Source organism: Sinohyriopsis cumingii, chromosome 2 (genome assembly GCF_028554795.1).
Source record: "Sinohyriopsis cumingii isolate HCF-2022 chromosome 2, ASM2855479v2, whole genome shotgun sequence".
Lineage (NCBI taxonomy): Eukaryota > Metazoa > Mollusca > Bivalvia > Unionida > Unionidae > Sinohyriopsis > Sinohyriopsis cumingii.
In genome coordinates this window covers 12,441,703-12,462,012 of record NC_142962.1, presented here as the reverse complement: position 1 = coordinate 12,462,012, position 20,310 = coordinate 12,441,703, and the positions used below count along the sequence as shown (strand labels likewise).

The 20,310-nt window shown below is 35.9% G+C and overlaps 1 protein-coding gene across 1 annotated transcript in view; it reads left to right on the top strand.

Annotated features, from left to right (window-relative positions):
• LOC149804344 (symplekin-like) overlaps window positions 1-20,310 on the top strand; it is a 102,565-nt gene that overhangs the window by 2,095 nt on the left and 80,160 nt on the right. Inside the window, exons 2-8 of the mRNA XM_089939127.1 lie at window positions 2,004-2,072; window positions 4,894-4,947; window positions 9,897-9,970; window positions 10,502-10,628; window positions 15,485-15,591; window positions 17,836-17,899; window positions 18,354-18,511. Coding sequence (XP_089795253.1) covers window positions 2,004-2,072; window positions 4,894-4,947; window positions 9,897-9,970; window positions 10,502-10,628; window positions 15,485-15,591; window positions 17,836-17,899; window positions 18,354-18,511 — 653 coding nt within the window. The remainder of the gene's footprint in view (window positions 1-2,003; window positions 2,073-4,893; window positions 4,948-9,896; window positions 9,971-10,501; window positions 10,629-15,484; window positions 15,592-17,835; window positions 17,900-18,353; window positions 18,512-20,310) is intronic.

Here is a 20,310-nt window from a genome sequence, read left to right as displayed (position 1 = left end):
GCCTTTCTCATTGTTCACTATAAGATGAAATGGCAATGTGCAGTTTCAGTCAGTTGCACACAGACTGTTTGATTTTATTATTCAGATGTTTATATGCCAAAATATTCATGTGCATAATGCAATAAATTATTTGAATCAGAAATTGAAAATGACAAACTAAGGGATTTCAGTTGGACTTCTATGTAGATACTACGTGTTAATATAACAACATGCTTTGAAGGGGCCCCGAGTGGCCAAGTGGTCTAATGCGCTCTCCGTTACGGATCACTGCCATCTCACCTCTGTCTGCGTGGGTTCGAGTCTCGGATTCAGCCAATGTGGATATGTGAGAAAGCTTGCCAGTAGCTTCTCGTGGGTCGGTGGTTCTTTCTGGGGTTTTCTCGGGTTCTTCCTCCACCATTAATACTGGCCGCCATGTATAGCCTATCATGTGCTGAAAAATGGCATTAAACCCTACAACAACAACAACAACATGCTTTGACAGTGGTGTTTTGTTCCATTTTATCAGAACTAGTCATGGTATCTAACAATGCTCAGCAGAAATAATAGTGTATAGTAGCTCTTTAGAGTGGAATGCTCTAACAACAATACGACCTGAAGATACTCAAATATACCCCAGTACAAATCTTATGTACATCCACTAGGTGTCACTGAAGGATTGATTTATTCAAGTCTCCTTTACTTACACTGAAATGTGATGGGTTCAGAAATAAATTCATGAAACAAATGATATATTTACAGTTTCATTTACAATTTAAACTTTATACAGGTCCCTTCATTTGTTTTACATTATGCATGAAATTTGCTTAATTCTTTGAACAAGTAGAACCTAACTGATTGTTGGAGGACAGCTCCAGTGGCCTAGTGGTTAGAGTGTCTGCTTTGGATGCAGGAGGTTTCGGGGTCGAACCACAACCAAGTCATACCAAAGACTTACAAAAATGGTACTAACAGCTGCCTCGCTAGGTGCTTAGCTTTAAGAGGTTAGTGTTAGGAATTGATTGTCCTGGTATCAGGATAACATGACTGGGTGGGACATGATGCTACATGTCTACGGCATGATGCCTTAGTACTAAATATCACTATAAACTGCCACACTGCAGACATCATAGCAATATGGCTAAAAAATTGCTAAAGCTACATTAAAAATTCAAATCACACACACTGATTGCTGGAACAAGGAAAGAGCAAAACTCCCATCCAATCCTTTCATACTGAAAACTCTAGGGCCACTCAAATAGATTCTATTTTATAGATATTAAACTGTAAATAGGTGTATATAAGTTAAATTCAACCTATATATTAAACCTGTTTTCAATTTTGGGGTAATTTTTCATTGGTGGTGGGGTCAGCTTGGATCTTAGTAGAATTATTTCCCATTGGATGGCTTAGGCCACTTCAGTAGATATTGTGAAATATTACATTGAGTAAGGTCTGTCACATTGGCTTTATTGTGACATATAGTTGTAATAGAAACTTGGAGATGAATATAAGGAGAGAACTGAGCAGTTAATTCTTTCTGATTTTGGAGTCATATTTTATGTTCTTGTAACATCAGTCTTCAAACATTTAATATTGTGTTTAGATATTATTTGAGAGGAAATATTTGTTTCAATTATTCATTGGAACTTCAGAGTGTTCATTGGACTAAAATATTATTCTGGGACTACTATGAATTATGAAAGAGTTCTGGACGATGCCATTTTGATACATCAGGACTGTTGGCAGACCAGTACATTCAATGATCTGAAATTCACTCATAACAGTTGATTCTTTTGGACTTGTGTTCAGCTATTTTGGATTATTTTTTATTTATAGAAGTTTACTTTAGAAAAGGTAACGGAACTGGAATAACATGTCCTTGGTTGAAAAATAATGATTTAGCTTTCAGCTGATTGAAAATATGGAACTTAATATCTATGCAAGTTCGTTCCATATTGTTTATTTGATTTCCTTGAGGAGAATAGGTGTTCTATAAACGTGTTAATTTTCTTCATTTTTAGGTTGTTGATCTGATAAATCAAGCATCCCTCCTTCAGAAGGACACTCAGAAGATTAATAACCTGAAACAAGTAAGTATTTTATTTCTATAATTATCAGATTCAGTATACAAAAATACTTTTTATGTACACGTTTTGGTGGCTAGATTTTGATAGGTCTTGTGCATCCATTCATCCATATGTCCATCACTGTTTTCCTTGTAACCTGAAATCCTAGAGGTTAAGTGAAACACAATTTATCGATGTGACTTATGGATGCTTTATGACTGAAAAAAGGATAGGTATCGTTTTAAACTTCAAAATCTATTGGATCACTAAAAGGACAAATCAATTATGGTTTACAAATTAAAAAGAAGAATATTAGAGTAATTTAATACAGTAATACCTAGTGCATTCGCGTTTCTGGATTCGCAAATTCACGGATTCGCAAAATTTTCATTGGTACCCTCTACGTACATGTTTTCTTTATTTTATTGAATTGTACCTTCGTTATATGACTTCTGTGACATATGAAGTTTACCTAGTTTGCCTTCCTGACAATGACAAAGAAAATGTCAGTCATTAAGTTTACAGTCCCATTCGTTACTTGGTTTTACGTTACTGTGAGTGCAAAAGAAAACGGCAGCCAATGAATTAGTATAGGGGTAATATTAGTATACATGTACATAGCTGCCAACCCTCACGAAGTTGGTGTGAATTTCACAACTTTTTCAGCAATTCACGGATTCACGCCATAAGACAAAAATTCACGAATTTTCCGATCCTCAATTATTTTAAATTTTTAATAAAATAACCGATTTCCCATTAAGCGCTAGTCGTGATATTCACAGTTGCCGAAACGGTCCGGTACCGCTGGTCATGATATTAGTAGATCTACAGTCGATTAGTACAGTTGGCCCGGTCACAAGCATTTTAGCCTATTTTAATCTAAATGTATAAGAGTAGTTTTACAAGTGCTTTTGAGAGAAACTGGGGCCTAACCGGAAATTTGCTCCGCGCATGCGTCAAAACACTGATTCGAATTACCGTTCAGCATCGCATTTAAGATTTTGAAAATGTCTTCACCACCAAGGAAAAAGAAATGTATTACTCAAAAAGTGAAGTTTAATTTGGAATATATCAAAAATTGGCCATGCATTCTGCCATTCAACATTGATATTCATTCATACTTTTTGCACTTAGTGTGCCATCGCAGAGACGATGTGAGGAAGAATGTCGGTTGCAAAAAGCATGTAGAAGTTGGGAAAATTAAGAATTCGCAGATTTCAGCTCTGGAATATTTTAAACCATTGGTGGAAGACCCGCAGGCTACCAACGCTTAAGCATTATTTGTGAGTTTTCTTGTGTCGAACACAACCTACCTTTATCAGCTGGAGACCATGCTAAACATTTGTTCTGACATATGTTCCCGGACTTGAAAATCGCTTCCAAATTTTCCTGTGGAAGAACCAAAAATGCTGCAGCTCCTGTGCTTTCCTCACAGCAACAGTGACAGCAAAAGAGTTTTTCTTTAGTGAGGAAAAAAAAAAAGACAGACTTTAGGGCCTCCTTAGCTGCAGAAAATTTGTCAGCAATTTTAGTCCCCAAGATCAACCAGCAGGCAAGAAGTCAAAACTGTTTAGAAAACAAATTTACGATCAAGCAGTTGAGGAAGTTCAAGTCTGCCACAGTATCATGCCTTGATAAATAAATATTTCTGCATATATGTAGTGTTTTATTTTTATTTTGCAAACTTGATATAGTGTAGTATTGATGGTCGGAGTAGTCAGAGTGGATGGAGTTATTGTCATGGTATTTTTCACAAATTCGTGTCCAAATTCGCGACTTTTTATCCCTATTTTCACTAATTGTGAGCCTGGAAGGTTGGCAGCTATGCATGTACCGTACTGTAAGTGCACTAGTGTGGCAAATACCCATTAGGCGATACTGTACTCTATTTTTACGTCAACCATTTATTTCTCTTTTTAAGGGTAATGTATTAAGCTCACTTTTAAATGAAATTAAAGTGTTTTGGGAGCATGATTTGGGTCATATTTAGGGTTTAAACCCTAGAAATAAGCATCTATTAGCATTTTTAGTGACTCGTACCAAACATTCGCGATTCCTCCTGATCCGCGACTGGTTCTGGAACCTAACCTCACGAATGTTCGAGGTATTACTGTACAGCATTTAGCTTCATCATGTTTGTTTTTTAATTTGTGGAGTTGATGTGTATGTTTGTGTATTCTGGTAGTGGTACTAATCCAATTGGATTTTGCCCATTTGTGACAAGAAAAAATGTTAATTTTTCAGACAGTTTATTGTAATAATAGCACATAATAGATTACTCTTTTATGCTCAGATGATGCTTTTTGCCGTTGTGTTTGGCACGAGAGTGGTGGGTGAGGGGTTGGATAAATAGGCTTGGATATTTCAAATGCAATCTGTGCTGATGATCACACATCTGTTTGCTGTCATCTGGCCCCCTTAGCAGAGTTCACGTATTTTGAATTTTGCCACATTAGCAGTAGCTTTAACTTTAGAATAAACTGTTTCCACAGTTGCAGACAAATATATGTCTTACAAATGAGATGATACTTCACTTGACCAGGTTTTTCACACATAATTCATTATGTTCTTGATATTTGCATTTCTGGTTTAGGTTTGTTTGTTTAACCCCATAGCTTTGAGACATATTTGGGGTTGTTATTTTCTTATTCTGTGTATATCTTAGCAATGCATGGATCCAAGCAGCAAGTTCACATTCCCTAGAATTGTGCATCAATTGTTATGGAAATAATGCCATGAAAGATAATTGCCTTGTGAAGGGGTTGGCAGCAGTTAAAAGGCTCTGATGTTATGTCATTACACATTGTTTTAGTCCTGAAATTAGCAAAATATTAATATTTTTCAGGTCCAGGAACTGATTGTAAACAAAGAGTCTAACCTTCTTGACAACTTCTTGGATGTAAGTATTGATATTTTATTGGCATGTTCATGCTTTGGTAGTTCAGTAAAAAAAAAGAACTTATACTGTATTTATCGTATATATTGGGACATGATAAAATAAAAAATTTTCCTGTCCCTGAACTTATGGTGAAACTTTTTTTTACCTAGGTCATATGTCCCAAGACTTCAGAAATGAAATAAATTTATATTGCATTTGTGCTCCCCCCCCCCATGTACATTGCAATAAAATAGATAAAAAAAAAACCCACTTATTTGATAATAAAAAGAAAGAAACTAACCTTGTATTGTTATAATTTGTTCCTTTTTTTCAACATGAGCATTAAAAAATAAAGTATATCGACAAAATCCATATATGTAGCATAGGCTTCCATACTGTAGCATGTATCGCTTATGTCCGTCATGTTGTTCATTGACATGAACTTTGAGAAACAAATTGTGTTAGGTTGTGTTCAAAGATTTGAATGTGTTACCTGACTGAAAACTGGATCCAACAAAATTACAAACAAGAGGGAAATAATCAAGCAATATCTTGAAGACGACTGTCATTCATGCATGACACGGTGTTAGGTGCAAAGTAATCAAGATTGAATTATATCCAGTCTACTGTATGATAGTGTCTTGCAAATAAAAATCATTATTTGAAAACACATTCACTTGATTGTCAGTGACAATCTTTTCGCCAGCACAGGTTGCAAAAGTATCATTACTATTTACCCACAGATATCAGTGTTCTTTTATATTAATTATTACTACAGATACCTAGCACATAGAAGCTCGGGTGGTGAATAGACACAACTGGCAGTGAGCAGTAAACACCTTCTTTGAACTTACTGACAGGACATCAAAAACAAAAGTTATTTTTATTACAAAGCAAGCTGACCTCAGAAGCTGACTTGGTTTATTTATTTTTGTAAAGGATATCAATACAAAGGTTATTTTATTGCAAAGCAAGCTGACTATGGATTCGTTCAAGTGTGCCAATTTTTTGTTGTTGTAAATATGCAAAGACTGCCGAGATATAGAAGCAAACTTTGGTTCCTTTTCACCAGTATTCACGGAAATTTTGGAAATAAATTGAAACAGTGGAACAAGTTTTAAAGTGACACAATATAATCTATGACCCAGCATTGCCCAGAATATTTGGAGAAAATAAAATCTAGTGATGAATTCATGCAGGCCAGAAGAGAAGCAGATGGTTTCTCAAACGAGAGGGAAGTAATCAACCAATATATTGAAGACACCTTCTATTCATGCATGACACATTGTTATGTGCAAATTAAGATTGAATTATATTCAGGTCTACTGTATGACAGTATCTCACAAATAAAAATCATTATTTGAAAACACATTCACTTGAGTGTAAGTGACAATCTTTTCGCCAGCACGTGTTACAAAAGTATCATTACTATTTACCCACAGACATCAATGTTCCTTACAGATGCCAAGCACATAGAAGCCCAGTTGGTGAATAAACATAACTGGCAGTGAGCCATAAACTCCCTTGAACTTAACAACAGGACATCAAAGACAAAGGTTATTTTTATTACAAAGCAAGCCAACTTTGGATACTATGAAGCTGTTTTTCTTTTCTTTTTAACAGGATATCAATACAAAGGTTATTTTATTGCAAAGCAAGCTGACCTCCAAAGCTGACTATGGATTCTTTTAAGTGCACCAATTTTATTTATTTTAATATACAAAGATGGCCAAGATTTGGAAGTTAACTTTGGTTCCTTTTCACCGGTATTCACTGTAATTTTGAAAATTGATTGAAACAGTGGAACAATTTTTAAAGTGACACCAATATAATGCTTCATGCACACTTGTCCACAACCAAGCATTGCCCAGATTTGGAGAAAATAAAATCATGTGATGAATTCATGAAGGCCAGAAGAGAAGACGATTTTGCCAACAATATGATTATTAACATGGATGAAATTCTAGTGTACTTTGATCTCATTCCTGGACGGACTGACAATAAGATGAGGGTCAAAAGTGTGAGAATTAGACTGGTGCAGATTTGGAAAAAATATGACTTTAATCCTTTCAGTTTCTGCTTCAGGTGGTATGTTGCCTTTAACAATTTTTCACGGGATGAGAAAGCTAAAAAAAATAAAATATTCATGCACCGAAAGAATGGATCATAGGTGTGCAGGAGAAGGGTAGTATTGATGAGATGCTGCTGCATTGGAGTAAAGAGTTTTATCTCAAGTACAAAGTTTTATATATTTTTTTTTAAATTTCAGTTCGAGTGCAATTTCCAACATGTCATTTTCAAATGATTTAAAAAGTGTCTCACAAATTATGACCTGAAAGAAACAATCTGTCCCAGAAAATAGGGTGCACAAAAAATTACTTTTAAAATTAATGTATGGTGTCCCAACATATACGGTAAATATGATACTGTTGTTTGATATTATGATGTTGACCTTTTTATCTTAGTACTTTCCCTTGAAAATTATATTTCCTATTATAGTACATCGCTTCTTGTCTGTTCATATGAGTTATAAAAGTGATCTGCAGTGTAAGTGAAGCCACTTTTTAACCAGTTTAATGGATCCAAGACCTAACTCATGTTTTAAAAATAACAAAAAATATCCTGGCAAACTTTATAGTGAGTATCATCTGAGCTGATTTTTCTCATCAAAATTAAACTGATGGTAGGAGTACAGAGGAACCCTGCTATAATGCAATAATTGGGGTCCACAAAATTGGATCACGTTAATATTGCGTTAATGCGGGGTTTTGCAGTATTTTACTTTTTTGAGAGAACAACTCATTGGCACATATACATGTATTCATGTCTACAGTATATGATGAATAGGGTATCAACACCGTTTACTATCGTGCCATCGTGGCATTCAGTTCATCTTTAATGCATGTAATTCCACTGAAAAATTGCATACAGATTTACAATATTCAATATTTTTTCCCCTAATTATTGTATCTGAATTCAACGTCTAATATATAGCATAAACATAGTATCAACACATTTACTTGGCGTCTGATATCGTACAGTCGGGGCTTGAAATTAATCCATAAAATATGTAATTCCATTGCAAAAATTGCATACATATTTAAACTATTCAATAATTGTGTCACACATCATTATGTGTCTGAATTCAATGGAAAAAATTAACAACAAAATTAGGTTAAGAAAGACGAAGCACGTGTACGGTTCATTACGTTACAGAATATATGACTGTACAAATTTCATACTGCTAAAATTTTCTCATACGCCTTTCCGTGTACATTTATCCATTGCAAATGTCCAATAATTAACGCTTGTATGCCTATTCGTTTAAATGACTTCAACAGAATAATTACAAATCAGCACATGCTTTCAGCGTACATGTAACTTTTACTTTAGATTTTGTGAATATCGAAAGAAATATGTGATAACTACTGTACTAATCATGGTGCAAAGTGCAGAGAACGATTTGTGTTTGTGAACTTGCTTTTCCATAACAGTAAAATATTTTTATAAAAAAATAGGATATTAATAACGTTCATAAACAAACACCATACCCATGGAAAACCCGAGAACTAAATGCAGTAGGCCTGCATGGGTCACGAGTCACTTTTTAAAGAAAAATGTAAAGCTGAACGCATGTACAATTTCATACCCTTTCAATTTCCAGCCAATAGAACGGAAATTATTTACTGGTCAACTAATTGCATCTAATAACACCGCCAAGCCCAGAAAACATGTTGGCGGCTTTCGTTTTTTGATGTTTATTAAATTGTGAGAATCTTTTATCAACCACCGCATTCTCTGCCGATTGGTTGTGTATGCAGTTAAGGAAGAAACACATGTCGGCTATTGTTTGAGCAATGATTGTATAAAGAATTAATTGAAGACAATCACAAAGACGACTTACTGGCTTTACTCATGGACCAGTAATAAGTAACATTTCCGATAATGTTTATTTTGGCATAAGACTTCAAGAACCTGGTGAAATTGTTACGTTTCAGAAGCCAAGCCACGATTGTATTATATTCGAATTCATAAGCGAATTCTTCCACAAAATGATAATAAACGTTTTACACACTATTTCTCTTACTTTAAAAAAAAAAGTATTTTTCCGGGTACGTGAAAAATACACATACATGTATTTAAAATTTCAGGAACCACCCCACAATCATATTATATATCGTATTGTATTCAAATTCATACCCGATCTCTTCCCCAAAATGAAAATCATTTTTTTTTTTGCACAAAGTGCAGAGAACGAATTGCGTTTGTGAACTTGCTTTTCCTTAACGGTAAAATATTTTTTTTAAAAAAGTAGGAAATTAATAACAAGTTCATAAGCCAACCCCATGCACCTGTAAAACCCGAGAACTAAAAGTAGTAGGCTTGCAAATGTCACGAGTTACTTTTATATTTTTTTTTAAACCTGAACGCATATACAATTTCATACCTGTTCAGTTTCCAGCTAATAAAGCGGACATTATTTACTGGTCGACTGATTGCATCTAATAACACCACCAAGCCCAGCAAACGCTGGCAGCTTTTTTTTTTTACTGGATCAGTAATAAGTAACATTTCCGTTAATGTTTATTTTTGGCATAACACTTTAAGAACCTGGTGATATTGTTAAATTTCAGAAGCCATGCCACGATCATATTATATTAAAATTTATACGCAAACTCTTCCCCCAAAATGATAATAAACGTTTTACACCCTATTTCAGGAACCACACCACAATCATATTAAATTGGAATCCATACACGATCTCCTCTCCATGATGATACTAATTTATTTATACACTATTTCATGTACTTTGGAAAAAAATATTTTCATGTGCGAATATATGAAATTTTGGGAGCCATGCCACGACCGCATTATATCTGAATTCGCGTTAAATCGGGGCATGTTATAGCAGGGTTCCACTCTATTTGGAATAGATAATTTTGAAATTTTCATCACATTTTTTTCTGCAGGAAATGATTGCTTTTCAAACTGACCGATCAGTGGATGTACGGAAGTTTGTTGTTGGATTTATGGAAGAGGCATGGTATGTCCAAATATAATTTTTCATGCTGAAAAATTTCATGTTGCATATTGTTATATTTAGCATTAATTGTTTTATATGTGATCTACAGATAGCATTTTTTGGAGGAATAAAGAGTAGAAAATGATACTTAAAAAAAATTATGGACTGTCTCAGTGCCATATGTATAACCTGGAAGTAAATAAATCTGTGTCTTTCAAGACTTTTATATAAAGAAAACTTTGTACTATGGGCAGTCATGTATCATTGTGTCTGTTGTTGCTCTGAGTTAACATGTAGAAGGATCATTCCATATGTTAACAAAAGATCATTTTTAAGGCACGATTTTGCTATTCCAGCACTCATACAATTTTAATTGAGAATACCACATAGTCTAACTGGAAGAAACAAAATTTCATTTAAACTGTCAACAAAACAATTTAATAAGTGTTCATTTTATCCTATTATTCTGCAACATTTAAAATACATATTACGTTATCTGAACCTATCATGTTTTTATATACTAATGGGTTTACAATTTTCTGCTCATTTTAGTAAGAAAGATCCTGAAATTCTGCCAAAGGTCGTACCCTGTCTACAGCATCTTCTCCAGGATGAGAACATCAATGTGCAGAAGAAAGTTATCTTGACACTCTCAGGGATTTTTCGATCAGTCCTTGTGGTAACATCTCAAACTTTTTTTCTTTCTGTTTGGATGCTTTTGACCATAAAATCAAAGTTTACAGTAAAATAAATTCTCAGGTAAAAGGAAGAAAATTCTTTTTTAAAATGGTAAGTATGTAATTGGGCTTGTAGATCTCGGTGTGTCAGATGGTGTGCATATTTGTAAGTGTGATTTTATGTTTGCCTATTTTTAGGATGATGCTGTGTGTAAATGGGCTTGAATGTCTGCAGGTTTCTCTAAGTATGTACATGTTTTTAATAGTGAAAGGAATGAGATACTGGTGCCAATATATTTGTTTAGAATATGTGCACATGTTGTACAGCTTTATATCCAGCTCCTTCAAACTTTTCTATAGCTGCTTCCACACAAGTTAGATAAATAAATTTTTTGGCTTGATAAGAGTAATTGAAGGTTATAGGTGAACAAGGGAACTAACAAAAAATATTTAACACTTAACTGCTTTTGGTTAACTGAATTCATCATTTTTATGTTTATTAATAGATAAAATGATAGACAATGATTGTTAAGTATTTGAATTATCCTATTGCCACTGGCTGACTACTAGAGCCTATGACATTCTATCTCCACTGGCTGACTACTAGAGCCTGTGACATTTAATTCCCACTGGCTGACTACTAGAGCCTATGACATTCTATCCCCACTGGCTGACAACTTGAACCAATGTCATTCTATCCCCACTGGCTGACTACTAGAACCTGTGACATTCTATCCCCACTGGCTGACTACTAGAGCCTGTGATATTCTATCTGCACTGGCTGACCACAAGAGCCTGTGACATTTAATTCCCACTGGCTGACTACTAGAGCCTAGGACATTCTATCCCCACTGGCTGACTACTAGAGCCTGTGACATTCTATCCCCACTGGCTGACTACTAGAGCCTAGGACATTCTATCTTCACTGGCTGACCACAAGAGCCTGTGACATTTAATCCCCACTGGCTGACTACTAGAGCCTAGGACATTCTATCCCCACTGGCTGACTACTAGAGCCTAGGACATTCTATCCCCACTGGCTGACTACTAGAGCCTAGGACATTCTATCTTCACTGACTGACCACAAGAGCCTGTGACATTCTATCTGCACTGGCTGACTACTAGAGCCTGTGACATTCTACCTGCACTGGCTGACCACAAGAGCCTGTGACATTTAATCCCCACTGGCTGACTACTAGAGCCTAGGACATTCTATCCCCACTGGCTGACTACTAGAGCCTAGGACATTCTATCCCCACTGGCTGACTACTAGAGCCTGTGACATTCTACCTGCACTGGCTGACCACAAGAGCCTGTGACATTTAATCCCCACTGGCTGACTACTAGAGCCTAGGACATTCTATCCCCACTGGCTGACTACTAGAGCCTAGGACATTCTATCCCCACTGGCTGACTACTAGAGCCTAGGACATTCTATCTTCACTGACTGACCACAAGAGCCTGTGACATTCTATCTGCACTGGCTGACTACTAGAGCCTGTGACATTCTACCTGCACTGGCTGACCACAAGAGCCTGTGACATTTAATCCCCACTGGCTGACTACTAGAGCCTAGGACATTCTATCCCCACTGGCTGACTACTAGAGCCTAGGACATTCTATCCCCACTGGCTGACTACTAGAGCCTGTGACATTCTACCTGCACTGGCTGACCACAAGAGCCTGTGACATTTAATCCCCACTGGCTGACTACTAGAGCCTAGGACATTCTACCTGCACTGGCTGACCACAAGAGCCTGTGACATTTAATCCCCACTGGCTGACTACTAGAGCCTAGGACATTCTATCCCCACTGGCTGACTACTAGAGCCTAGGACATTCTATCCCCACTGGCTGACATCTAGAACCAATAACATTCTATCTCCACTGGCTGACTACTAGAGCCTGTGACATTCTACCTGCACTGGCTGACCACAAGAGCCTGTGACATTTAATCCCCACTGGCTGACTACTAGAGCCTAGGACATTCTATCTCCACTGGTTGACTACTAGATCCAGTAACATTCTATCCCCACTGGTTGACTACTAGAACCAATAACATTCTATCCCCACTGGTTGACTACTAGATCCAGTAACATTCTATCCCCACTGGTTGACTACTAGAACCAATAACATTCTATCCCCACTGGTTGACTACTAGATCCAGTAACATTCTATCCCCACTGGTTGACTACTAGAACCAATAACATTCTATCCCCACTGGTTGACTACTAGATCCAGTAACATTCTATCCCCACTGGTTGACTACTAGATCCAGTAACATTCTATCTCCACTGGTTGACTACTAGATCCAGTAACATTCTATCCCCACTGGTTGACTACTAGATCCAGTAACATTCTGTCCCCACTGGTTGACTACTAGAACCAATAACATTCTATCTCCACTGGCTGACCACAAGAGCCTGTGACATTTAATCCCCACTGGCTGACTACTAGAGCCTAGGACATTCTATCTCCACTGGCTGACTACTAGATCCAGTAACATTCTGTCCCCACTGGCTGACTACTGGAACCAATGACATTCTGTGCCCACTGGCTGACTACAAGGGCCTTCTATCCCCACTGGCTGACATCCAGAACCAATGTCATTCTATCCCCACTGGCTGACTACTAGATCCTGTGACATTCTTTCCCCACTGGCTGATCACAAGAACCTGTGACATTTAATCCCCACTGTCAGACTACTAGAGCCTATGACATTCTATCTGCACTGGCTGACCACAAGAGCTGTGACATTTAATCCCTACTGGATGACTACCAGAGCCATTGAAACCTGGGTTTCCACTAAGGAATTAAGAATGATACAAAGGAAATTTTTAGCAGCAGGATAAATACTTCATCCTGATTAATATATCTTTCATGGATCCAATGTCATCTTTGTTGCAGGGTGTAAATCTGAGAAGTTTCTTTTTCCACTCTCCTAAAGTAAAGATCACTAGCTTCTATTTGGAATCTTACTTTATGCCAACTTCAGGTTTCACAAATTGTCATTCAAATGACCTTTTCTGGTTGGCATGTGTACTCAGTTATTAGGCGACTCAAACTGCAAACAACAAAGATCCTGTTCTGCCTTAAAATAATGCACATGCATATCAGGGTCTCTGCTGTTTATTCTACTGATTATTCCTAACAAACTTCACAGACCAAGATCTGTGGATGCCTTGTGCGATGACAGATATGGGTCTGTGCAGTTTGCAGTTGGATTCATCTTATAAGTGGGTTTATATAATAATATGGGGCTATTAATCCCTGAATACCAGACGACACAAATATGAATATTAGACATTTGTGCTGTTATATATATGATTGAAGGATCACAAATCATATTAAGTGTTTGTACCTGATTTATAATAGTTCAAAAAACCTGTGCTGGTATGGCATACATCCATTAAAAACAGATTTATAAACATTCTCAGCATGTAACCTTTTACCAGCATGCATTTTGTTTCAGAACTAACTTTGACTTGAAAAATTTCAACACTAATGCTGTCCTGCATTATAGTGACTTTTATTACCATGCAGTTCCAGATAAACTAATTGCAATGCTATGAACCATATAACCAATATTATAAAAATTAAAGTAACACACTTATTGACCTAAATGACTGCCGTACAGTTTGGGGCAGTTTTATAAAACTAGCATTTTTCACATTAGTCTTCTAATGTTGACAGTTGTATATTTCATCTGTTCAAAATTTATATCCCAAAATCACTTGTCTGATATATTATTTTATAACAATATTGTATGTTATTTATGTAGGAAGATTACTATATCTTTCCATGCATTTATTAAAGGTCTTTTAATTAAATCTACCAATTATGCCACTGAATAGGTCAATATATATGTTTGTATTTAAAAGGTAAGATGGCTTATGTGTATGTATGCATGTATGTATGCAAGAATACAGGCATGTAAACAGGTAATTCCATCCATGAATAGCTTTGTGCTAAGTACAATTTCTGCAAAATATTGTGCATGCTGATTCAAATCATTTGTTTTGTAGTCATGAAACTGCTAATATTAATTATCATGGTTAGTGTCCGCTTATTATTTCTTTCATAAAGGATCATGGCATAATTTGTATCTCCTTAGTAATAGATTGTTTGATAATTGATACAAGTTTAGAATTGATTTTTTTGCTTGCTCTTGCTTCATAATATACCTTCCATGTTTTTAAGAAATGAATACACTGGGGGTACTGTATCCATCTCCGTAGTCTCAAAATAATCTTTGAATCCAGCATGCTCCGTGATTCTTGAAGTCTCTCATGTCAAGTTACAAAATAGAACATGTATTTATGTGAATGAAGAATGCTTTAATTGTGTTTAAAATTTATCATAAGACATACCAAGGTGGTCTTTAAGCTTTCTGACCAACTTTGAATCCAGTTTTAGCAGAATTATTATTTAGCTCTGCTGAAAAAAGCAGTGTGATTAAAACTCACCTCGTAAAATAATTATGTGACTCAAAAGCAAATGATTTCTATTTCCATTGGACTGTGAATGTAGAAGCATGAGTGTTCGTTTACATACAGTACAGTGAAAATGTGAAATAACGTTTATGGTTACTGTGTCATGTGACTTGCTCATAGGAAAAACTAAAAACTTCAAAATATAGAATCAAGTCTGTTGACACCAGTCTGTTCAGTCATTTAAGATTCCAATCTAGCATTGATTATTTAATATATCTGCCCTTTAATCTTTAATGAACAATATTTGATACTTCAAGACATATCTGTTTAGGAATTTTCATTTGTTTACATTATACTGTGTGTTATTCAAGCTTTAATTGAAATGAAGAGAAAAAATTGAAAATTTAAGTTTTGTTTCTTTGCAGTGGTTAAGTACAACCAAATTTCCAACTCCTGAGATGTCACAGGTGTGGGACCTCATGAGTCAGATGAAGTTAAAAGTCTATGAAATGCTTGATTCAGACAATGATGGGTAGGTTGTTCATCACAGAATAACAGATTGTCATTGAAAACAACTAGAGCAAAAATATTAATGGTTAATGAGGCATATTTTTTTTGTCATTCGTCTAAGGGCAGAATTACCTGTGTCTATACATCCATACACCTTGGTTAAATTTTGTATCTATATTAGTTTTTAGTCAGTCAGGCTGTGTATCCATATTTTGTGAACACAGTTCTCTGTCAGTTACATTGCCCAATTATATCAACATTAGGAAATTACTCTTTGCTACCTCTGAATCCAGTCCTGCCTTAAAAAAAACAAGAAAACATCTTTCCATCTTTATATCACATTTGGGTGAATCACATCAAAAGGTAGAAAGTTCTTGCAATGTAAGACAATTCAGTCATTGTTAACTGTCTTTTCAAGCAAAGGGGGATAAAATCACTAGACTTTTGCATTATGGTATCATATAAACATACAAATCTGACACTTTACAGCAGGCTCAATGTTCTGGTCATTTCATTGTCAAAGAGAGACCAGCTGCTTCATCCTGAGTGGTGTTCATCTTCCATCAAGTTAGCGCTCTTTGGGGCCGACTAATGTTTGACCTATTCCCGACTAGGTTGAACAGAAACAAAATGTATGCATTCATAAAACCAGAAGCATGGACCATTAATACCATTTCAACCAGCTGGGATGAGATATGGGCATATACCTTCCCTCAACTGTTTAAGTACTGAAACTATTCCAGAGAATGTAAGGCAGGGCATGCATATAGATGATTGCCCCTATCTGATGTACCCCAGAAAATCATAGCAATCCCCATGTTGCTCAAGCATTTAAGGATGCTATTGTTCCGACCACATCAAGGAGTTGGTCACTTTAATCTTGGAGAGAATCATGACAGCTAACAGCACTCCTCTTTGAAGGCATATAAGAGGAAGTGTTGTTTTTTCAAAGTCATACCACTCAACCTCCATCTCCCAGCTGGCTAACTGCCTTTATTTCCTATTTGAGAACAGTAAGCTGGCCCTATCACAATCAAGAGATACCATTCCATGGTTCAAGACAGGTTTATACATAATGGAAGAGATGATATTGGCTGCAGCAAGAAAGAATCTTTCTGACTTTCCAGAGCCATGCCCATTCACCTTGTTCCCAGAACTGACGCTCAAGCATTCCCTCCATGTTTAGCATTTTTTCTAATGTTAATATGATCAGGTAATGTATCTGGTGGAGAAAGAACTTTTTTAGTAAATAATGTTTCTCCGAAAATTCCTGATGACATTACTATCCACCACACCCCACTCTTCCATACAAATGTGAATATGTTGTTATAGGTTTTGATTGAACATAAACAACTAAACATTTGAGATATAGGCGGTCACCTAGCAGGAACAAGGGGAGTTAATCTGTAAGAATCACTTCCCTTCGTTTATATGATATTCAGAAGGAAAGACCTTTTTTGTGTCTTTCAGGGAGGGCTGGATCTGGAGGTAGCAGTGAGTAATTTCCAATGGCAGCACTGTTACAAGTTTCCAGCATATGGCTAGATACAGAAAAATGGACAATACTAATTAATTAACCTTTATGGTTATTAAGAAGCAAACTAGTGATTGATATTTTTATCATGGTTTTTGTTATATATTTTCCACATATTCCTCTTTGAACAAGTATATATTGGGTCAGTTATCATCTGATAGTCTGACATGTCAAACAGCCAGGATATTATCCATGATGTCATCTTGACCTTGGCATTTCTGGCATTGTCAGCATAATCTTGTTTGTTCATTAAGTATGAATTTATTCATGGTATTTACTGTGTGTATCCATTAAATGCTGTCATGTACTTAAAGTGATGCTTTCAAGTCACTGCTCTGGTGGCCTAGTGGTTAGAGCATCTGCCTTGGATGTGGGAGGTCGCAGTTTCGAACCCCAGCTAAGTCATGCTAAAGGCTTATAAAAATGGTACTAACAGCTGCCTTGTCTGGCACTCAGCATTAAGATGGTGTGGGACATGTCTGCAGCATGATTCCCCAGAGCTAGACATCACTATAAACTGTTACACTGCAGACATCATAGCGATATGACTGAATTTGTTTTAAAGCTACGTTAAAAATCCAAATCACACACACTGATGCTTCCAGCCTTAGCTTTAACCCATTTAGTTAGAGATGATCAGGATAGTTGGGAACCAAGTATGGTTGCGGGATAAGAGCTGAATATTCTGGCATTGTATATTTTGAGTGTTTACTGATATTATTTTCTTTTCAGAATACGTACTCATGCTGTAAAATTTATAGAAGGAGTGGTTCTGACATTGTCATGGAAGACACCAGTAAGTTTATGTTCTGACAGTGCATTTGATTTGTCATTATTTTTGTAAATATCTGTCAATAATTAAATGTTTTTGCAAAAGTGTATTCATAGAAATGATAAAAGGATTGTGGGGTATATAATAAGGTATATCTTATTATGATTTATAAGTCATTGTAATTTTTAACCTTCTCACAGTTTTCTGAGTGGAGTTATCTTATTTCCAAAAATGCTTAGCTTTGGTTTGACTGGTTTTTAATCCCAGGTTACAACTTTAAACCATATTCAGAAAATGTTAATTTTAGTTACCAGCCAAGTAAGTAAAATGCGAATCGTTGAGAGGCATTTTAAAGTTATTGACAGATGAACTTTGAATGCTTTTATCAAGTTGTTTTTAATAGAAATGGGATCACTGATACAATTCAAATGCATATTTTATACATTAAAATGCAATCATCTAGTTTTTACTGTTCTAGGAGAGTGAGATTCCCAAGACTACAAAGCCCGAGTCTGACATCTGTCTTGATATAGTCCCAGAGTCCTCTAAGTATCTGAAAGTCAAAAAGTTGGAAGACGAGGGCAAGAAGATGTTTGCTGCTCTTCTGCAGTTCCAGGCTTCTCCACACATTTCTAGGTAAATGACTGGATTATTTGGCATTATTTTTCTTGAATCCCATCATGATGATGTTTTTTTTTTTTTAAAGAGAGTGTGGTTTATATTAAAATTGTGATTCTCTGTTTTAAGAATTTTACCCTTTTTCTCTTTTATTTTTGTTTTGGATGGTTTGGGGTGGGGCGATGACAAAGTTTACCTGGCACTATTTAGACAGGATTGTGACGATGTGCAATTCAACTCTGTACTTAACAGACACTTCAAATGCATTTATTCCATGTCCATTCAACCCAGTAGTAAAAGCTTACGTTTTTAATGATCATTTATGGAAAATGTCTTAAGAATGTAAATTTTTCATGCTGTTTTTATAACATGTGGAATTAAAATCCTGTTTTTCTGTAAATTTTTGCTCAAACTGAGATTTAAGTTTTCCATATTTACTGACCACATTGCTTCCCATGACTAAAGCTCAGTTGGCTGCTGTGTGTGACATCGTCCTAGAACAAGTCCACCAGTCGCTTATGTAGAAATGTGTATTGATTGCATGGTCCTTTGAACTAAAAATAATTTTGTACAGTAGATGGTTAGAATCAGAAACAGAAAAAGTGCTGTTGGTGTACACCACTCCCTCGATAACTTGCAAACCCGCTTATAACACAGTGTCAGGCGTGGATCCCATTTTTTAAACCCGAAAATATACCCAAAAAAAATGTATCCCTATTAGTTGAACTTGAAGAAAATCACGCTCAAAATTGGTAACGGAAACTTTGATGTATCGCTCGTTTTATCGTTGAAAACGGTCGATAGGACCTGGAAATTTTAATCAACACTATGAAGTATCAAATTTAAAAATAACTCCTACAATTTTTTACATTTTCTTTTCAAACGACATTCCTAGTACACCACAATTAACGATGTGTAAGGAAATTTCGATCAATGAAAATGTCACTTACGCCAAGTGGAGACAGTACTTTAATAAATAAATACAAATTAAATAATTTTTTTATCAATTGAAATTTGTGTTCTAGTTCCATCTTTTAGTTCCTTTTATGTGTAATCGTCGTAAGTGCAATGTGTCCTCTTTTAATTAAACATAAAATGCGTCAATCTACCGTAACAGCTATGTCCGCAAGCATTTCTCAGAGAACCTAATTAAGTGCTGACCGTGTTTTGATAGCTGACTTGCGGAAGTATTTGTTGTATCGTTGCACTGAATGAAAAGCTGGCCTCCTTTATATTATCATGTTAATTATGTCTTTTGAATAAAAAAAAGGAGGTGGAATAAAAGAAAAGTTAAAAGGCACAAAAATCGAACTAACTTAAAATCTAGCGGCCTCAGTTGTATGTCGGGTGAACTCACTTCATTTGATCAATCAAACACTGTAATAAACGTTAATGTGTCTGTAACAGAAACTACCTTAAATTAACCGACTCTTTCATAACTGTGATCAAAGATAACAAGGCAGCAAAGCGAAAAGAATACTTCGTAAAATAAAGAGCTTGATTTGACAGATATGGGCCATTGTGGGCAAGCGAGTTTCAGAGAATTCTTGAACTGGCATTTAGAGATATCCTCAGGGATGATAAGAGATTTCATTATTACTGCCAATGAAATCACAACATTGACATTGTACTAATTGAACAATAAATAATTGAGTTTCGATGTAGACGTGTCACGAAATAAATGTCGCATGTTTTTGAAAAAAAAGGAATCTTGTTTGGTGGTGTATCAACAGGTAATCTAGTTTCCAAATTGTGGACTACCGATTTGGCAAGATACTATTAAATACCATTATGGGAACCAGACTCATCAAGAAAAC